The 19,373-nt window shown below is 44.2% G+C and overlaps 1 protein-coding gene across 1 annotated transcript in view; it reads right to left on the bottom strand.

Annotated features, from left to right (window-relative positions):
* CSNK1G1 (casein kinase 1 gamma 1) overlaps positions 1–19,373 on the bottom strand; it is a 107,630-nt gene that overhangs the window by 27,947 nt on the left and 60,310 nt on the right. Inside the window, 1 exon segment of the mRNA XM_082322524.1 lies at positions 2,787–2,938. Coding sequence (XP_082178650.1) covers positions 2,787–2,938 — 152 coding nt within the window.

Below are 19,373 nucleotides of genomic sequence, written 5' to 3'. Positions count from 1 at the left end.
TGGCAAGGAACCACGCAAACAGCAGAGAAGGCATGGAACACTCTTAAAGACATGGGGATCATTACAGGCAAGCGAGGGGAGAAAGATCTAGGGGACAAAGGGGTGGACACCTAACATCCCACTAGCTCAGGGCACCCTAGCTGCCAGTGTTGCTGCTCCAACAAGTGCGAAGACATCCATGGCAGACATTTCCTTCCTCCCCCTCTGGAGAGGATCAAGCTCAAGGCAGGGGAGGCAACGCAAAGGTGACTCTCAGCATTGGGGTGATCTTGTGGGAGCTCCCCAAGCCACATGCTGCAGAGGGGCCTCCCAGACAAGTAGTACTGCTTTAGCTTTGGGTGGTCTTCCTGAGCTTAAAAAAAATATAATTTGATGACATTTTGGTCACAACCAAACCAGAGTAGCAGTTCTCTGCAATGTGCTGAGTTGTCCCTCACTCCCTACATCAGGGCAGAGTGCTCCTCTCTGCTGTGTGGGTGGTACTGGGCCATTCACATTTTTGGAAGTCTCCCTGTATATTGGGCTTTGTTAACAGGTGTGTCAAGCATCAGAGGAGAGAAACACTATTCGTGCAATGCACTGGATTCTGGCAGGGAAGTCTTATGTCTCCTCACACCTGAGGTTAGAATTACAGCAGCTTAAGCAGGCTTGGCTGGTCAAAAGCAAGAGCAAAACATAATTTATGGATGCGAACCCACTGAATTTGACAGTCCAACTTTCCTTCTCTGATGTGTCTCTGACACTGGAGCATGACACAGTGACTGCAGTGATTTAGCGTAGGAACTATGATAAATCCAAGACAATTTCCCCCATAGTCTTGTGGCTGGAGCAAAGGGTTTTCATTCCAGTTGAGCAGTAAGTGCCAGCCCCTTCAGAAAACACGTCTCTTGAGGGCCAGGTGAGCCCTTATCCCAGGAAACCTCCCAGGGAAGGAGATGGGGCACACCTGAAGATGCTAAATCTGTCTCCTTAAATGCATATGCTCCAAGCTGGTAACTCATATAATCTTCCTGAGAAGACTGGAAAGGTCCTAAAATATCTCCCCATGAAAAAGGAGCAGCACTGCCTGCTCTTTTTGGAGAACATGAACTCCTCTATTTGCGACTGCTTTTGGTGTCCCCCTGCATCACCCTAAGCACCTGTTTTTCAAACTGGTACCAGTGCCTAGATGAGTTTGCAGGCCAGGTGAGGTCACAAGATCAGCAGATGATGCCAGTTAAGACCGTCCAAGTACAGAGCTAATTTGCAGCCCTAGGGCTTGGCAAAAGGCAAACGGACACTGCTGTGACAATCTTGATTTCCCTAGCAGTCACATGGGAATAAATTTGCATTTTTACATTTTACATCTTTACAACCAAAAGGTCATACAACCTACATCCAAGGCTTTGCCATCTGATGCCACTTGATTTAATCAAAAACAATACTATAAATTGGTTTTCCACTGATGAAGGAACACTCAAAACCAAGAAAACTAGACCACTCAGCTGTAGGAGGACAACTTCATGAACCCAATACCAGGCAGGCGCTGTTCAGACTTCCGCATCTGTGACCTCAATTTTCCATTTGAGATTCTGCTGTGGCAAACTTCAATTTATTTAGAAAGGATTGTGTTCCTCCCTCCCTTACCATCTTCTCTTTCCTTCAACACTTCTATCCACAGATCTGTTAATGTGAATATACAGTCCGACCTCTGCTGTGCCACTTGGGTATCTGCAGACCACAGGCTGAAAACCAGAAAGCCAAACTAAAATGATAACTGATTGGCCCTACCGACTTGTGAAAGTTCACTCACCATTCAGTTTTCACGCTGCTCACTTTTAACGCAAACACAAATCCAAGATACCACTTTCAGCTTGGTTCCCCTTCCTTTTCAGGCAAATTAGGGGCTCTGTGATGCTGCCCATAGATCTATTATTTTCCAGCTGTCAGTCATTTAAACCCATTGGCCAATTTTGACCAAATTTGACCAAGGCAGAGACCTCAAATGCTGGTATTTTGGCTAAGGAGATCTCAGCTCCCATCGCTCTGAGAGGTTTCAGTCTATGAGCAGCCTGGTAGCACCAAACCAGTAAAACTGGTAGGAGCGTGGGAGGGTGCTGTGCTCCCTGTGTCCCAGTGAGCGGGTAAGAAATGAGGTGTTCTGGGGGATGTCCAAACAGAGGGAGGGAGCTGGGGTAGATACTGGGGCAGGGGCCTGTAGGGGACACAGGACACAAGTCCAGAGGAATCCAGCTTCACTGGTTTTGCTATGCAAGGAACAAGTTTGCTCATAAGCATAATTTGACCTTCCCTTCATAAGAAAGAGTTTTTCTTAAACCTGAGAAGCTTTCTTTTATAAGAAAAATGGAGAGAGTCTTTTTACCAAAGCCTGTAGGGACAGGACAAGGGGCAACATTTTTAAACTGAAAGAGATCAGGCTAAGATTGGACATAAGGAAGAAATTCTTCACGATGAGGCTGGTGAGACACTGGAATAGGTTGCCCAGAGAAGTTATGGATGGCCCACGACTGGAAGTGTTCACGGTCAGGTTGGATGGGGCTCTGAGCAACCTGATCTAGTGAAAGATGTCCCTGCCCATGGCAGGGGGTTGGACTAGATTTTTGACGGTTCCTTCCAACCCAAACCATTCGGTGATTCTACGATGGAAGGAGATTCTTTCTCCAACCAACAGACACACCTGAACCTCGCACTGCGCCAACCCCGTCCTTCAGCTAACCCAGGACTGACATAAACACAAGTTGGCATCGTGGAGGCTGCTGGGCAGAGCCCTGCCCGCTGTTACTCACCAGCTGGATGGCTATCATTAATACCGTCTTCAAAGTGAACGTCCTATCACAGAGGTCAAATAAATCTTCCAAGCTAGGACCAAGCAGCTCTAGTACCATGGCATTGTACTTTCCACACGGTCCGAAGTAATACACCTGGGGAAGCCCTTCAGCTGGAAGAATATGAAAAGAATTGAAATCAGTCAACAGGACAATGTTAATACCCTTCCTCCTGCATGTAAATCTTTTGCTGGGCAGAGCTTTTATTTTTACCTCTTGAGTGTCCTTTCTGTTTGATCTTGCCCAGCAAGCAAATAAGTTTCAGCACGCACTGTGAATGAACCGAAGGCCAAATCAGTGCAGGCTTTGCTCAGCTACAGCCTTGAATAGACAAACGGATTTCAAAGCAATAACGTGACCACATGAAAGCATCTAGCTTTGGCAGCTTAAACACTTGGACTTACGGAACAAGACACGGAGTTCCCTGCGTTGCAGTAAACACCAGGCAGATTACAACCCCAAACGTGGGTTGGCACTCGTCTAAGCAGTTAGGAAGATGATAGCCCTTTCAGAAAATGAAGCATGTCCAAAAAAGGGCTGCTTTTTCAACCAAGATAATACATAGCCATCGCTTTTCAGCACAACGTTACACAAAGTTAACTCTTATTATACTCATGACAAAGGAAAAAAAAAAGTTTTCCTTTAAAAAAGAGCAAAGATTTAAATTTTGACCCATCACCATGTAAAAATAAGCAATCATAGTCATTAAGCATATGTGCAAACCATTTTGCTGTAAGTCGCACACAAAACTCTCGACACCCAACTGGTAGGAGCCAGAGCCTACCCTTCCCACCTAACAGCTCAGCAACAGATTTCTCAGCAAGAGTACGCAATATTTATACTCAGCTGACAGTGGCTTTTTGCGTGGATTAGCTTTCTGAAAGGCACCAGAAGAAAAGGGAAAAAAACAGCCTCGGTGTCTGAACACTCACTGAGCTACTTAGAGCTCCTTGGATTACCTTTTAGTCAAAAAGAAAAATCAAACCAGCCCATACAGGGAGGAATTCAGTGCAGGGGTAACTGCAAATTTTTCTGATCAGCATCTAGCACAGGCGCTCGGCAGCCCAGCATCAGTATCAAGCTGTGTAACACTTTTTTTAAAAAATATATTTCCAGTCTACATCTCATAAATGGTGCCAATACACAATGGAAAGGTTTTTGTTTTGAAATACAGGGTTTTGTCCTATGTCAAAACAACATCTTTGCTTGAATGCACGAAGGTATGACATGCTGGTATTCAGCGTAAAGGCTCAGTATGGGGAGCACTACTATATACGCAGCCTGTTTTCACAAAGTCGTGCTGACGTCTGTAAATTATATAGCATGGGACCTCAAAGGAGAGTGATTATAAATTTTACAGCATGAAAACAAAAAAGTAAATGCATATACACACCTATATTTATATAAAAGATCAATATTAAAGGCAGCAAAAAAACCTCACTAATTGTCAGACATCAGAATTAAATTGCGTCTGTAACTGCACAGTTTTGTATCAGCTCCATGACATGCTCAGGCAGTCTGGCCCAGCACAGGTCAAGGCAGTAAAACAGGGAAACACTAAGGCTGGAGTGTGTCAGCAACATAAGAACTTTAAGTTGTACTACAGATTTAGGAAAGCCTTGTTAATCTGCCCAACAGCACTCATCAACTTGTCAACAATACAACAAATGCGGTGCTGAGATTACTAAAGCTTAAATATTACAGAACTTATGCTCCCATGTATTACTCAAAAAGAACAAAATGCAGCTTGACAAAGATTACCTTAGGATGGTTTTAATCTCGTTAATTCACATGCTTGGGGAATCATATTAGCTATCAGTCATCAGGATGCATTAATGAGATATTACAGAGTATTGCAGGAATTCCCAGTCTAACCAGACTTTTACGTCCTATGTAAAACATTTACCCAACCTGGTCTTGAGAGGCTACTGCTCCTAACAGAGCTTCATGTTTTAGGAATCATTAACAGCAATTAAGTCCTCTAAGAAAAGAGGATGGTTTGATGCACAAGCAATTCAGAAAGCCAAACAATGATGGGATGTGACCCAGGCAGCTCCAAAACATTTTCAAATATCCCCAGACCAACATGAATGATAATTTAATGCCATCAGCTTAGTGCTCAAGGCTTGAATAATTACAATAGCTCTTGAAGTAACTCATGGTGAGCCGTTGAGTTTTCAGTAAAATCTGATGAGGACTTACCTACATTACCTCTAATACCAAGATCATCATCTCTACTTTTTAAAGAAAAATAGAAGAAGAATAGAGAATAATAGAAGAGACTAACAGAATATTCTATGGAAAGTTTAAAACTGAGACCATTATAAATTCAAGACATATATACAGTGACTAATTCTACCACAATTTCTACATCAGGATAACAGTCTTGAAAAGTGCAAATCAGGAAAGAAACCACTTAGATTAGGAGTGTGCTAATTAAGGTATACGGGAGAATAAAATTGCAGAAAGGCTCTTAAGGAAGGTGAAGAATCCCATTCCCTGAGCAAGGGCAAAGGAGTAAATTTACAGCCTTACTTGGTAAAGAGAGAGCATTGCAATTAAAATTAAATTCCTACTGGACATAAGAACCAGGAAGATAAATTGCAGCAAGACTCATAAGACGGGGATTTCACGTAGGAAGGAAGCAACACAACTATTTAGTGCTCTTTGGGGTCCTAACCCCTTGAGTTAGCTTTACCCACTCAAACCCTTATGAGCCACGAGCACCCCATGAGCTTGGAGTACCATTCTCAGCTTTAAACCTCAGGAAGGCTCTGCTCTAGGTGGGAGCTCCTGCAAGGTGAAGCTGTAGTGAAGAACGTTAAAAAAAGCATCCTAAGTGCCAGCCTACAGAAGACATTATTAGTTTCAGGCATATTTTTAGGGTTTGATTTTTCTCTGAGGGTTTTCAGCAGCAATGCTGCCAGCTCTGCAGTCAAGAACTTACCTCTTGGCTTTGCTAGAATAAAAATGCTGTAACATATATCTCATTTTCAGACCCAGGCTGCATCACTCGCACATCCTAGACCCAAAGGAACATCGCTGACAAACCCTTCAGAGCCTCCCAGCCCAAGCCAGGGCTCCTCAGCTCCACACTGGTTACTGAAATAAAGCTATGAAGGACACAGGGTAACACATCCTCAGCTCACTCAAACACAAGTTAACATTTAGCATCATTTTAGGAAGGGGCGAAGCTCAAAAGAGAAGTTGTAAACTTGATGCAAATATTAAGGCTTGATGCTTGCAGGAGCCAAGCAGGCAGATGAGGCTAGATGATTTCAGGGTGCTTCTCTGCAAACTTGAGATACAGGCATCTCTGGACCCTTTTTCTTATGAACAGTAAAAGGGGCAGCCTAAGAAAATGTGCATAAAATTTTATTTAATCACAGCCCATCTACATAACTCAGGATGTAGCTTGGCTCTATTTCAGCAACAAGCAATGTGTCCTGGTCCTACTGAATCCATTGCCATGGCGAACCACAGGAACTCCACAAATATCACCAGTAGATCTGTAAATACTTAAGAAGGACGTTGCCAACAAAAGAGATTGATTGAGGAAAAATTATATTTTGTCTGGGCAGTCGAACTTGAGGTTTTTAATGGCGAGCAATTGTGTTGGCAGAAGATTGAAAAGGTCAAACAAAGCCATGGTGCTGTGAAAGTCTGTCCTAGATGAACAGTTCTGGATTCAAAGAGTGCAGGATGAAAAGCCACAGGCAGAGCAGAGGTCTCCCCTTGAGGATTCAAAGTTACAACTCAACACTTGAAATACAAACCATGGTCGGTTTAACCCAGTTAGTATACGAAATAGCATCTAAAGAAGGAATTTCTCCATGGCATTAAACATGACCAACCTATTAAGGCAAGAAAATCCAGGCATGACAAATGCAGGTGCTCCTTTGGAGAAAAAGCAGCTTATTACAGTGGAGGCTGCTTCAAGCAGAAATCATCTGAATTTGCTTAATGGTTTCAGTCTTGCTGCTGAGTGATTTGGCTTGACTGTATGTAAAAGGCCCCACTCCACCTCTTGCTCTCATGGAAAGTTTATCACCCCAATAAACACAGACTGATCACTGCACTGGAATCCACAGGCAAATTCTGCTATTTCAGCAGTGCGATGTCTTGGAAAAAATTCAAGCTGAGCACAGCGAAAACCTAGCATAGCATTTTGGAGATTAAAGCATCACGGCTGGAACGAGAGCAAATGCAGACATCAAAGCTGAAAACTCAGGCTTTGCTTCCACTGCACTCCTGTGCAGCCACATGACTCTGGCCTCAGGTTTCCCAAGATGCTAACACTCTAACTGCTCCTGCAGGCTGCCACCAAAAGGGACTGTCCCATGCTCACTCAACCCTCACCCATCCTGCTGTTTCCCTGTGCTCACATGGCTGAAGAATAAGTTGGATCAACCCCCAAAAAAGCTTGGTGTTTGCTTGAGCTTGAACGCAAGAACAGGAACAGTAACAAACAGCGGGACCACTGCTTTTGGAGAGAGCTTCATTTGACCTGGATTAACACCAGGGAACTACACCTTTCAGCAAATTTCCGTCTCAAGATCAAGCATCCTGCCTGATTCAAGTAGTGCTGTCTTGCTGCCACATGCTTTATAGCATGACTAACGGCCCTAATAACTAAACAGGCATCCAGCATACTCCAACAAGCCATGTTAGTCCAGGCATCAGACGTACAAGTCATATAGACAATCCAAAGCCTTTTCCAGGACCAGTTATGAAATGGTGACTGGCAGAGAGATGCCAAACAAAGGTTATGGCCAAGGAAAATCTGATTTTGCAGCATCTGTCCCACATGCAAGGCACGGAAAGCGGAAACCATCTGCTGTGGCAGAGAATATGTACTGATGCTCTGTATATAAGCATCATGAGAGGCTATGAGTAAACCTCGTGCAACAGCGAGCAGCCCAAAATACACCCAAGAAGAGATGAGGTACCAAGTGGCATCTACATTAGAGGAGGCGCAAAAGCCAAGTCCCCATACATCAGATCGCCAGGAGACAACTGCAACTTGTGGAAAGTGAACAATGGATAGCTTCTGAATCACCAACTTTTTTTGCTCTCATGGGAAATTGGTTTCCACTGGCTTTAGATGTGGCGTGGCCGAATAAAGAGAAGCTGACATCCTCAATTTCAAGAGGAATTACAGACGAATTTCATAACCTCTCTTCATGAAGGCTTCAAAGCCGAGCTCTATTGCAGAGGGAAGATGCTCCTGAGGAACCCCAAATTAGATACCTAAAGACAGAGGGAGGGGGGAGCAATCCAACGTCAAATGAATGGCTGATGCTCGATGCAAAAATACACTCTACGTGAGCAGCAAGCACTATTCTTCATAGAATGGATGCAGACACATGACAGCAGCATTAGCGCACAAAAAGTTCTGCACGATTTTAAAGCAGCACTGATGAATGGGATGTAGATTGTCACAAAATTCTCATTCAGAGCAGAAAGTTTATTTTTACAAATCACAGAACACAAAATTACACGATAAACAGCATAAATAGCAACTGTGCAAGAGCTGAACATCTATAGCTAAAATTAAACGTGTTCCAAACAAATTAAACAAATTGCTTTAGAGTAGTCAACCCATTTAAGCTGATTACACTAATGAGGATCTACCCTTCTCTTAATTTTCAAATAGGAATAAAATCCTGGCTGAAACAGAAGCTTTGCTATCAGCATCAACTGGGCCAAGATCTCGTCTTTTAACCTCTTAAAACATGCCCTGTGACAGTGGGTTTAAATCTACCCAAATACATTGGTTAACGGGGTACATCTATGAGCTGGAATTACATAGTCTCATTCTGACCTTCAGGTTTCTGAATGATCTGCTTCAAAAATAGAAAGAGGGGAGAAAAGTTAAGATAGGCTTGTTACTTGGAATAAAGTTAGCCTAAAAGTCTTTCAAATATTTGATTGTATACATTTCAGAGATGTATTATTTCAAAGCAAGACTGCAAAAGCTTTTCATTGCAGCCCTTCACCTTCAACCGTAACTGGAGAAGTCTGGGGAAGGACAGAGATTTTGGGCGACTGAGAATATTTTCTCTTGTTCTTTACAAGAAAACACCCAGCAGTTGAGATGCAAAGGAAAACGAGCAGAAAATGCAATTTCTGACTCTAGCACCAACTCACTTGCAGCTGCGTTGCAGGTAGAAAAGGGGGTGATGGCACAGGGTCTGCCACAATCTTGCCAATTGTTCTAAGACTTTACAAACCTTGAACTGCCATCAGATTAGGGAAACAACCTAAAAATAGTAAGCTGATCCAATGCACACACAGAAACATCAACATACAGAAGTGGGGCTAGAGCACTGCTGTGACTCAGCAGTGACTGCAGTCTGAGGATGGGTAGGCACTGCGGCAGCTCCCTTCCCACCACTCTGATGGAGATCACAGAGATAACCAATGTGCTTGGGAATCATGACCATTTTCAGCCCACCTTATGACTGTAAAGCTCCTGTATAATTTCCTTGCTCTCCTGAGCTTTCATACTCTGGTTTCAGAGCCCATGGTTTACCTTTAGTTCTCTCTCACTCATCTGAACAGGGTGAAGAGCAACTGGACCTGCCTAGAGCATCTGTCAGCATCCCACTGCCTCCTGCCTGCTTCCCTGCGATGCTGCCTGGGAGGCAGCTGGGTCACCATTGGCTTCGGCTCCTCTGGGAGAAGGGGCACTCAGCAGAGCATCGCTTAGCAAGAACCAGTCCCAGCTGCTCCTCTCCCTTGCCCAAAGCCCAACAAGGAAAGGCAGAGAGGGTTGCCGCAGTAGCCACTTCCTCAAGCCTCGACTGGCCATTGTGCTGGCTTTCTCTGCTCCCAGCCCCATTTATTCCAGATATCTCCTCTGTAACTGCTCATCCTATTCCAGATGGCATCTCAGCAGCCCTTTTACAGCGTCATTATGAGCTCCTCTTATTCACGCTTCCCCCGAACATCCTCCTGCTCTGTTTGCTCCAACTGCTGCCAGACACTTGGCACTCCACTGCCAGCTTTTCACAACATCTTTTTCCTGCTTTGGTTGGGCAATGAATCATCTCCCTTCTAGCAAATGCTAAATGCTCCAGCGTCACTGCCCAGCAGGATTAGCTGCGGCAGGACTTTCCACTTAAGCCCGTCAGCGGGTAAGAAGGGTGCAGAGCCACTGCTGAGAGGGAGGAGAGGCAGAGCAAGGTGCTTCCCCTGCCCTTGGACATGGGAGAGGCACAGCTCAAACACTCTCTGAACCCAAGAGGTACTTGGAAATAAAGCAAAGAAGAACTTCACAAGTTAGATCAATACCTTCTCCCTGATGACTGGCAGAGCAAGCCAAGCTTTTAATGGGAAGAGATGACACTCGGCACACAACGGTACAACAGTTGCGTACAAGCCACGAGTAGACAGAGCTACTCTCATCTCCAACGAGTTTGCAAGTAAAGCGTGGCTTCCACGCAGACTCCAAGACTCCAGCTTCATTCCAGAAACCCAGAATATTTTGGGCATCTTCTCAGGATATGCAAGATGTACTGAATCCCTGCTGTGTTTTGAGTAGCTTGTTAGCATTGTGAATCTACAAAAAAAAAAAGGTATGGGAAAAGGAACAGAAGAAAACAGACATGGGAAGGACAGAAGGAAGAACATATTTGTTCTTGCTGCTGGTAAAAATCCAAATGATTTGATTTTTACTTCAGTTGCAGAAAAACAATTTTCATGATTGTTGTGTTATTAAAATGGGGTGGCACGTCATTTTCCTTGAGTTGTACAAGCTGGTTTCCTGATATCATGGCTTGACTCTATTAAACAACTCTTCACATACACAAAGAAAGAAGCAGTTTCAGAGAGGGTACCAAGAGGACATTCACATTTGTATTCATAAAGATAAAAAAAAGTTTGGAAAGAGAATCAGCCCTAGCTGGAAAGGCTAAGCTGCAGGAAGACTTTCAAAATCTGTGAAATTTACCCAGAAACACCCATTCACAGGCAGTTTTTTAGCTGTAGCAAGTAAACTACAGTCAAGTGAAATTGTTTCAATTCTTGACCAGGACAAAAGAATAAAGCACAACACAATAAATTGCTTTTTTGACAAGTTTCGGGAGACTGAATTCACATTTCTAGGGCTCAAGGGAAATGATTGCACTCAAATCTCCACATTACCGTTGGATTTTATATCAATATACCCTTTGCAACAATCTCTTGTTCTAGTGACGATGGCAGCTGGTATATAAGATAACACCTTAAGAAAAGGATCAAAACAGTATGTAGTTTTAGAAGAGTTATTTTAAACCACCCCAAAAAGTTCTAGCTTAAGTTCTAGCTTAACTATCTACCTTTTCCCACACACCTACGATACAAGGACAAGGGTGGAAGAAAATACCAAAAGGTTTCATTTCAATTATTCCTGCTTTGCTTTCGGGGTTTCTTTGTGCACTCAGCAGAGCCCGTGTTTTTGCTGAAGCTGTTTCTTGAGGGTTAAGTGAGGGGTTACAGCAGCCTACTGAAGGCAATGGGATTTGCCCAAAAAGCTCTCGTGGAATTAAAATACAGCCACATTGTGAACCAGCTCCCCAGGCTGCTTTTCTACCTTCAAGCTTGGCTTTATGGTTTAAAGGTGTACGTTACCCCACACTTTGGCTCCACACTGTTCAACCAGCCAGGCGCTATCAGCAGCCTTTGTAGCTGGGATCATGGCTCCTGCATGATGGATCTAGCAAGAAAGATGTGGCGTCCTGCTCCTGCTATGTTGTAGGTCACCACTCTGGGTGAGTTTTGCCGGTCAGTGCAAAGCCAGATTACACCTGTGATGGACAACTTGGTTCTGCTGGTTAATACTAAAGAGAAACTGTTTCCTGTTCAGTTTTCCTTGGCTGTGCAGTTCTTGCATTGGGTCAGCTTTGCCTGCTGGAAGGGAATTAAGTAGCAGGTTTTGGCTTCTACGTTTTAACCAGATAAGAGAAATTGAGATGACTAAGGGTATGCTTGCATTTTTTTCCTTTGAGAACAAGCTATGCATGTTAATTACATTACAGGTATTCACAGAAAAATCAACAACAGAACTCTGTGGTTGCAAGAGAGTGCTCAGCAGCACACAAATTTAACTCCAGAAGCACTGCCAAGGAAGAGGCTACTTCTTGGCACATGAAAAACACTAAGAAAGCAGCAATAATAAAAGACTTCTGCTGAATCGCTCCTCTGCTGTCCAGAGAAACATTTTGATTTGATCACACCAAGTCCCAGGTGGCCCCTGCTCTTCATTGGCTCATCTCCATTGGAGACTGTCTGCTGGAGGCAGAGCTCTTACTGGCTCCCTACTTCTTCCCCATCCACATGCCAAAAATCTACAGCGCAAGTTAAGTGACACTTTAAGCTTATGGTGTGCTGGCCAGCTGTAAAATAGGGTGAAACTGCCATGATGTTAATGCAGAAGGAATTTGACAGCTTGAATTACAGCTCAGCTGCAACCCACGTCTCTATGCAGTGACCAGGAATCATTCTAGCCAGGCAAAACTGGCATGTACAAGTGGTGTTCATCATTGATCCAATGGCATTTGGGTCTTGGATGACAGATCAGACTGGTCCAATTTAGCTGGATAAAGCAGACAATGGTATCAGACACAAGGGTAGCAGCCCCTGCTTTGGGTGCTCAGGAGTGAGACGATGCTCAGGCAGCTGAAGCTGGCCAGCTTCTGCACGCCAGACCATGGTGGGACAATCTGGGTGGCATTTCTGGCAGCACAACCCTACGTGCCATCCCCCAGCTGCACTGAGACCTGCTTGCAAAGCCATGGGTGTAGCTTGGCCCCACAAACGCTCATGCTGGTCCTACTGGGAGGGCGGCTTGATAGCAGGAACGCTTTGTGCTGCCATCAAAGCTGCTTTAGCATCAGTGCAGGACCCAACAGGAGGACCGATTAAAAAGCCACAAGATGGACATTTGCTCCTGCAATAGCATCAAGCTAGTAAGTGATGGATGCTGAGACTCAAACACATGTAAGCTCTCCACAACAAGTCAAGAGATTGGCAGGGAAGTGTTACCCACACGGTCCTTCCAGCCTGAAGGAAAACCTCCCATCCCCTATTACAGGACAACCTCCTGCGAAACAGAGATGGTAAATAAGATACTACCTTCGGATATCATCTCTGTTTCACCTTAAAATAGCTGAGTACAAGCAGGTAGGAACAGAGTTCCAAAGGAAAAAACTGTGCCACATTCAGAGAGGAAAATTGTTACTAAACTGCAAGTCTCCACCCAGGGCAGAGCTTGTGGAAAAGTTCTCCTGGCATAGCTGGATCCATTACAGATTTGGGGCAGAGTCTATGGCTTATCTTTTAGAGATGGGAGGAAGTTTTTGAATAGCTGGCAGGGCACAGCTCATAAATGCAAACTCCAAACCCATTTAATAGCCAGTCTGGGAGGTGAGCAGCCCTACATACCAGAACTTCACTTGCATCAAACCTCCCTGGCATGGCTCAAACGTTTCTCTCTTTAAGGTGTAGAGCACCTTAAAACCTTCAGCATGCATAGGATGCTTCTAGTGCTTAGGAAGCACAAACACGTGAAAGGGATCCCACTAAATCAGGCACCCACCTTCCAAAAGGGAAGCAGCTTTGTTTCAATCGAGGCAGTACTCAACACCAGACACATCAGCTATCCAGAAAATGAATCGACTTTTATAGCTCTAGACCTCAATTAGTTTCTACGTGCAGCATCCCAACAGCTTGAAAAATTTTCATAGAAGGGCTAGGAAAGGGGGACAAACAGAACAGCAAGGCTAACCGGTTGCTGCAGCCTTATTAATTATCGGGGCCCTAATCGTCAAACTGAGTTTTTCATTCAACATATACACCCCAAATCTGAATTCCAAAGGTTATCTTCAAACATTCAGCATTTTCATTTCCTCGCTCAGATGGCTCAGGCACTCAAAGTCCCATGTACAACCTGGGCTGCTAGCAAGCACGAGATATTTCAGCTCAGGGTTTGCTAGAAAGCACCAGAAGCAGCACAGAGACCTTCATGATTAAATGGCCCATCCCTCTCCTCAAGCCCAGCTGGATCCTTACAGTAGTTGGGCCAGTGGCACATCACACAACCCACTCATAGTAGACATTGCCATCTATCAGAAGAACCCAACGAGGCATCTGGGATGACTCAGATGAGTGAGTCTGACTGCTACAGATTTATGACCACTGTTATGGGACATGTCAGGCTTCAAGGAAAAGCGTCTGCAGGAAAGGCATTTTTCAGCTTCCTAGCATCCTGCCGTTCCCCTCCACACACTGCCTAGTGTTGGTGGATTTTGATTTGTGATTACTGCAATGAATACCGGAAGAGTAAGAGATGCATGAGGAGTTCTTGAAATATAAAAAGGGAACTGCCCTAATCTCATATTCAAATATTAATGGCCTTGCTTTAAAAGCACCTGATAGGTTCCAGTTGACAAAGCCTAAATTTAGCCCAAGGAAGTCAAAACTTCTGATGTTAAAAGAGATGCTGAAATGTGCACATTCAGGAAAGTCCTTCCTAACAAGGGAACTGCCACATTAAAAAAAACCAAATATTTTTAGGTAGTAAAATATTGTTCCCCAGAGATTAACAGCAAACCACCTTTGAAAGCAGGCAGTCTTTAACTGGGTGTCTTACAGTATTCCACTACATTTTATTTTGCAGTTCAAAAGCTCTGAAGTCAGAAATCCGTCAAATTCTAAAGTTCGTTGGACTACCCTGAGGCTGCTGATCACCATTCTTGAAGGGTGCAGCTAAGTGTGAGGGACCTCCGGGAGTTGCACTTTTTGTTTAAAAAGGCCATTTTCAGAGGAATGAAACCACACCTCCTCGCTGAGGCATCTCAAACCTATCTCCAATGACGCATTTCTTTGCAAGATTTGAGAATGAAAGTAGAAGAGTTTTTCCTCACTGTTAGAAAATTAACCCAATAGCTTAAAATGAGTGCTAGTATCTATCGCAGGGATCTGAAGTAGGGAAATGATTAAACACGACATGTGACCCAAAGGCGCAAGTTGCTTTCTGTGCAAACAGATCTTAGTTTTGTATCATCTTGCACAGATTAATAAGTCACTTATTAAATACTTATAGTAACTGAAGACTCACATTCTAAAATATTTCCAAATATTTCAAAGGAGGAGGCTGCAGTGCTCATCCGGAGTGTTGCAGTGTGACAGCTATGAGCAAACCTTTCCATACAATGAAGCAGGACAAAAATGTGCCTCAGGCAATGGCCACGTGTCGCTCCACACCAGCACAAATCCACTTTGGGGTGCTGAGGGGCAATCCCCACCCAGCACCTCATGCCCCAAACCAGCACCTTGCTGTAGGTGACCTGCTGGCTCAACCTCCTGGCCATGGCAGTGTTTCCATCAAGGTGGTAAATATGAGTGGGATTTCTGAAGATTAAAGCAACCACAGCAACAGCTAATGCGTATGTTCACACTCCTTAATTTAATAAGGGTGTAGACATCTTGCATTAACCCTCACTTACGTGGCCTTGAGTTACTCCAGCTCTCTTGGGGAAAAGCATTGCACACAGGGAGTTCCCCATGAAATAGCTGGTATTGGCAGCATGCTCCACCACGGTGACTTGTTTACATCCATCCATATAACAAATCTTAGTGAAATGACCCCTACCTAATTGCTACGTGAATGACAGCATTGTGCAACTGGCATGGAAAGAATTTCTTCATAAAGGACACTGGTACGTACAAAGCATGCAGCAGGTCATGAGTAAAGCAAGAGCAACGCAGAATGAGAAAAACATGCTCAACGTAGGCAATCCCGAAAAGCTAACTTAATACACAGTATGGAGTAGCAGACAGCTCAGCTACATTGAAAAATATATATGCAAATATTGACTAGACTATGTAAAAGGCTTGGTTATTTATATCACCTTCATTTTCCTTGGTCCTACTTCCTGACAAGTAAACAGACTGCTTCGCTCCAGCAAGTTGTGAAACAGAAAGAGGTCCAAAAGTAAACACACAGACTCCATACTTCATTAGAGGTGAACTTGTTTACAGAGCAAGAATTAAAACAAAACCACAGAATCCATCAATATTCTATATGTAACGACATACCCCTCCCTGACTCAGTATATTCTGCTCGTACGCTGTGACTCATCTGTTGTGTGGGTGGGGAGAGCAGAGATCTTCTCCAGCGTATCAGACTCCTCTCCTGATTTCCACCATGACACTGTAGAGGCTCATTACGTTTGACATCCACTTGCCAATGTCACCTACCCATCCTGGGGATGAGCGCTGGCTACAGAGCTATCGCATGAAGCTCAATGCATGTTGACATCGGACTGTTTATGAATCACATGTGCCAAGGTGGGATTGCAAAGGAGTGGGGGAAGGTGTGACTCATCTGCCAGCTGATATAAAAATAAAATACTACTGAATCAAAAATGCATGACTTCTTCACACTATGTGCATAGGCAGAAGCTGTCACTATGCGGGAACTCAATCATCAGCTCAGCGCAGCCAAATGAAACCTGAAAATAAGCAGTACTCCATTTTACCTTCCAAAGGCAAAGCTTACAGGGAAGGCATTACGTATGGCATTAACAACCACAGGGGAGAGATGCCAGAGACACTTTGAAATGTAGTCACAAAAAAAAAAAAAAAAAAAAAAAAAATCATTCCTGTACATCTGGTCACTGCTGGAAAGTCAATACTTCCCAGGACCACGGTGAATTATTTATTTATGTGGAAGCACAAGATTAAAGAGCAGTTTCCTGATTGTGTGGAGATGTTTTTCAGCCATGGTCACATCCTGAGAGAGAGGAACTGGGCTCAGAGTGATACAGTAAGTCATGCAGCAGTGGGCTCCCTGTCATCAAGAAAAGGCTTAGAGTTCAGGGGACAAACATACTTGGGAAAAAAAAAAAATAGTTAAAGCTTTGCAAGTATACATCAACGCAGCAGACACGTTTGCCTCAACTTCTCAGCAAAGCAAGGCTTATAGAAAGAGCTAAGTCTTTTTTTTCCCCTCCAACCAGCATAGGTGGAGAAAAAAAAAAAAAAGCTTTTGGACCAAGCTCATCTTAAAGTCTCAGCATTTGGCTTCCATTTCCATTGGGAGGCTCTGCAGACACAGATACGTGAGCTCCATTGAATATGACAGAAGCTGGATGAGGAGAGGCATCAGCCATCCTCCTGCAGCGTGTTAAGTGACACGAAGCAGCTCCCTGGGCTCTGCTGCCGCGTCCAGGAGACAGGGCAGCCCAGTGCCCTGGCGTGCAGACAGCTTTGTCGTGCTTCTTTTCTGTGGAACACAACAGCTTTCTAGAAGTGTTCATGAATGGCATCTTCAGCTTCCCTTTGGCAAAGGGATGTTAAACACTTAGCAGATGAGAGACGTGCTTATGGCACTGAGTAAGGATACAGAGGGGTTCCTACAGCAGGAAACATAGCAGTGTCTTAAGTTTAAAAGGCTTCACAAATTTAAAACTCATTTAAAGTGTTTTCTACTGGAGCTCAGAGCAGTAGGATCCACCTTTCACACTACAGGCTCCAGCAGCACTGCACACAACCCCCATTGCCAGCCCAAATCCTGATCAGAGCAGTTAGTCAACAGAAGAGGCCGGTATCTCCATGTGTAACTCAAACTAGCTGGTTGGAAATACCAGTGTATGCAAAAAGATGTGTAGGAGCTGCAGCGGATTGCAGCCAAAACTCGAAATGATAGGATGAGCAGAGATAAAAGCGTGGCCGTGTACTCCTGTATGTCCACATTGTGCATGGGAAAGAGCAGCTCAAGCCAAAGGCTGCTGAAGAGAGAAACAGAGATTGGGAAATACGGGCACTGCTTGCTGATAAAATATGAGTTTCCAATAAAAACTTTGGAAGAGATGTTTCCCCTGTGAAGTCTGTAAGACAGTTTAACTTGAAGGAAAGGTGAGAATACGGAATAACCTTAAAACAAAAAGACCATTCCTGCCTCAAACCAGGTCAACAAACAAAAAGAGCCCACAAGACAAAGCCAATGCAATTGCTAAGACCTTAATGTGCCACCAGCAGGACCCAGCTGCTGAAGGTGGCCCAACGGGCCTGGCAGGGCTCCTGCAAGCTATGTGAACTGCTTTATTCACCCTAAACCAAGCAGGAGGGTCCTGGGATGCTACTGGGTGAGCAGGGGGCAGTTTGAGCACTGCCCAGGAAATGCAACCACCTCAGGAGCTAGGAGCTGAGTCTGTATGACTACAGCCAAAGTAACTCAGTTTTGCTCTGCCAACACCAGCTTCCACACCCCAATACTTATAGGGAACCAGACGCTCAAACATCAGCCAGCGGTGAGGATGGAGCTTCTCCACTAGTCATCCTGCAAGCTCTAGGGCATGATTATTCAAGATTTTTTTATGAATGATAAGAAGCCAAGCCTTTACTCCACAAACTTCAAGTACAGGGGATAAATGACATGCTCAAGTGACTGATCCAACACTGGAAACATGCTGGAGACTTGAACTGCTTCTGGCAGCCCTAGGAGATGTAAAAGCATCTAGTGAAGTCAGAGGGGGAGCTCCTCTTGTCCCCAACGTATGGAAGCAGCAGATTTAAGTAGCTGTACGAAGCCTCAGAGCAAGGGGAAGCCCAACAGCCGAGGAACCAGTCTTGAGGAGGAGGGGAACACCTGGAACAGCCAGTCCTCAAAGAGAATCATAAAGCAAGAGCCTAATTTTGTGGAATATCAATCACACTTGGATTTCTTGTGGATAGCTGTGCTATGTTCATACACAGGTAGGTACTATCCAGCAAGAAAAAAAAAAATCAGGACTGACTGTGCCACTACCAGTAAAGCGAGATCCTGGGGATAGCCCAGGCCAGGATGAATCTTCTATGTCAGGATGTTCATGTATGCTTAGATGGATTTTATGACAAAGAGCAACCATGAAACAGTTCATTATGACACCGGCATCTTACAGGATTGATGAGAGTAACACAACTAGTTTGCACAGAGATTGTTAAAACTACTCCAATTATCTTGGTTCAGCAAACAGACTGCATCCCAGACTACCTAAAACCTAAAGGAATTCTTGTCCTTCCTGAGACACCCTACAGACTGACCATCAGGTCTTTGACTCCATGCCTGTGGTTTGCTTTTTTTTGTTTCACTGCCTACATTAAGGTAAAGCAGTCATACACTATTTTAGGTTATTAAATATTTAATTCCACAGTGAGACAGAAGAAAGCAGCAGATGGTCACTGTGTAGCAGGCCCTTGCCTCTTCTTTTGGGGGGGTAGAAAAAAATCAAGGAAAAATCATGAAAACTCATTTCTATAAGCAAACATCCCTCCATTTAGAGGGGCAAGGCAGGAAATTATAGGGGAGCTATCAGTTTCTCTTACTACAGCGAGGCACTGAAACATCAGAGATAGCATCAATTACCTGCGGAAGTGCATCAGAGATGTCTGTTAGTTGGTTACCCAGGTCTATCTCTGTTAGCTACTTCTGAATCCATCTGATATATCCACCGGTATTGAGCTATTCTGAGAAGCACCAAAAAGAGCTACATTCATATACTTTAGATTCCTTTATAAACTTTT

Source organism: Platalea leucorodia (genome assembly GCF_965183815.1).
Source record: "Platalea leucorodia genome assembly, chromosome: 9".
NCBI lineage: Eukaryota > Metazoa > Chordata > Aves > Pelecaniformes > Threskiornithidae > Platalea > Platalea leucorodia.
The sequence above is the reverse complement of the archived record's forward strand: the minus strand, read 5'-3'. Positions and strand labels throughout refer to the sequence as shown.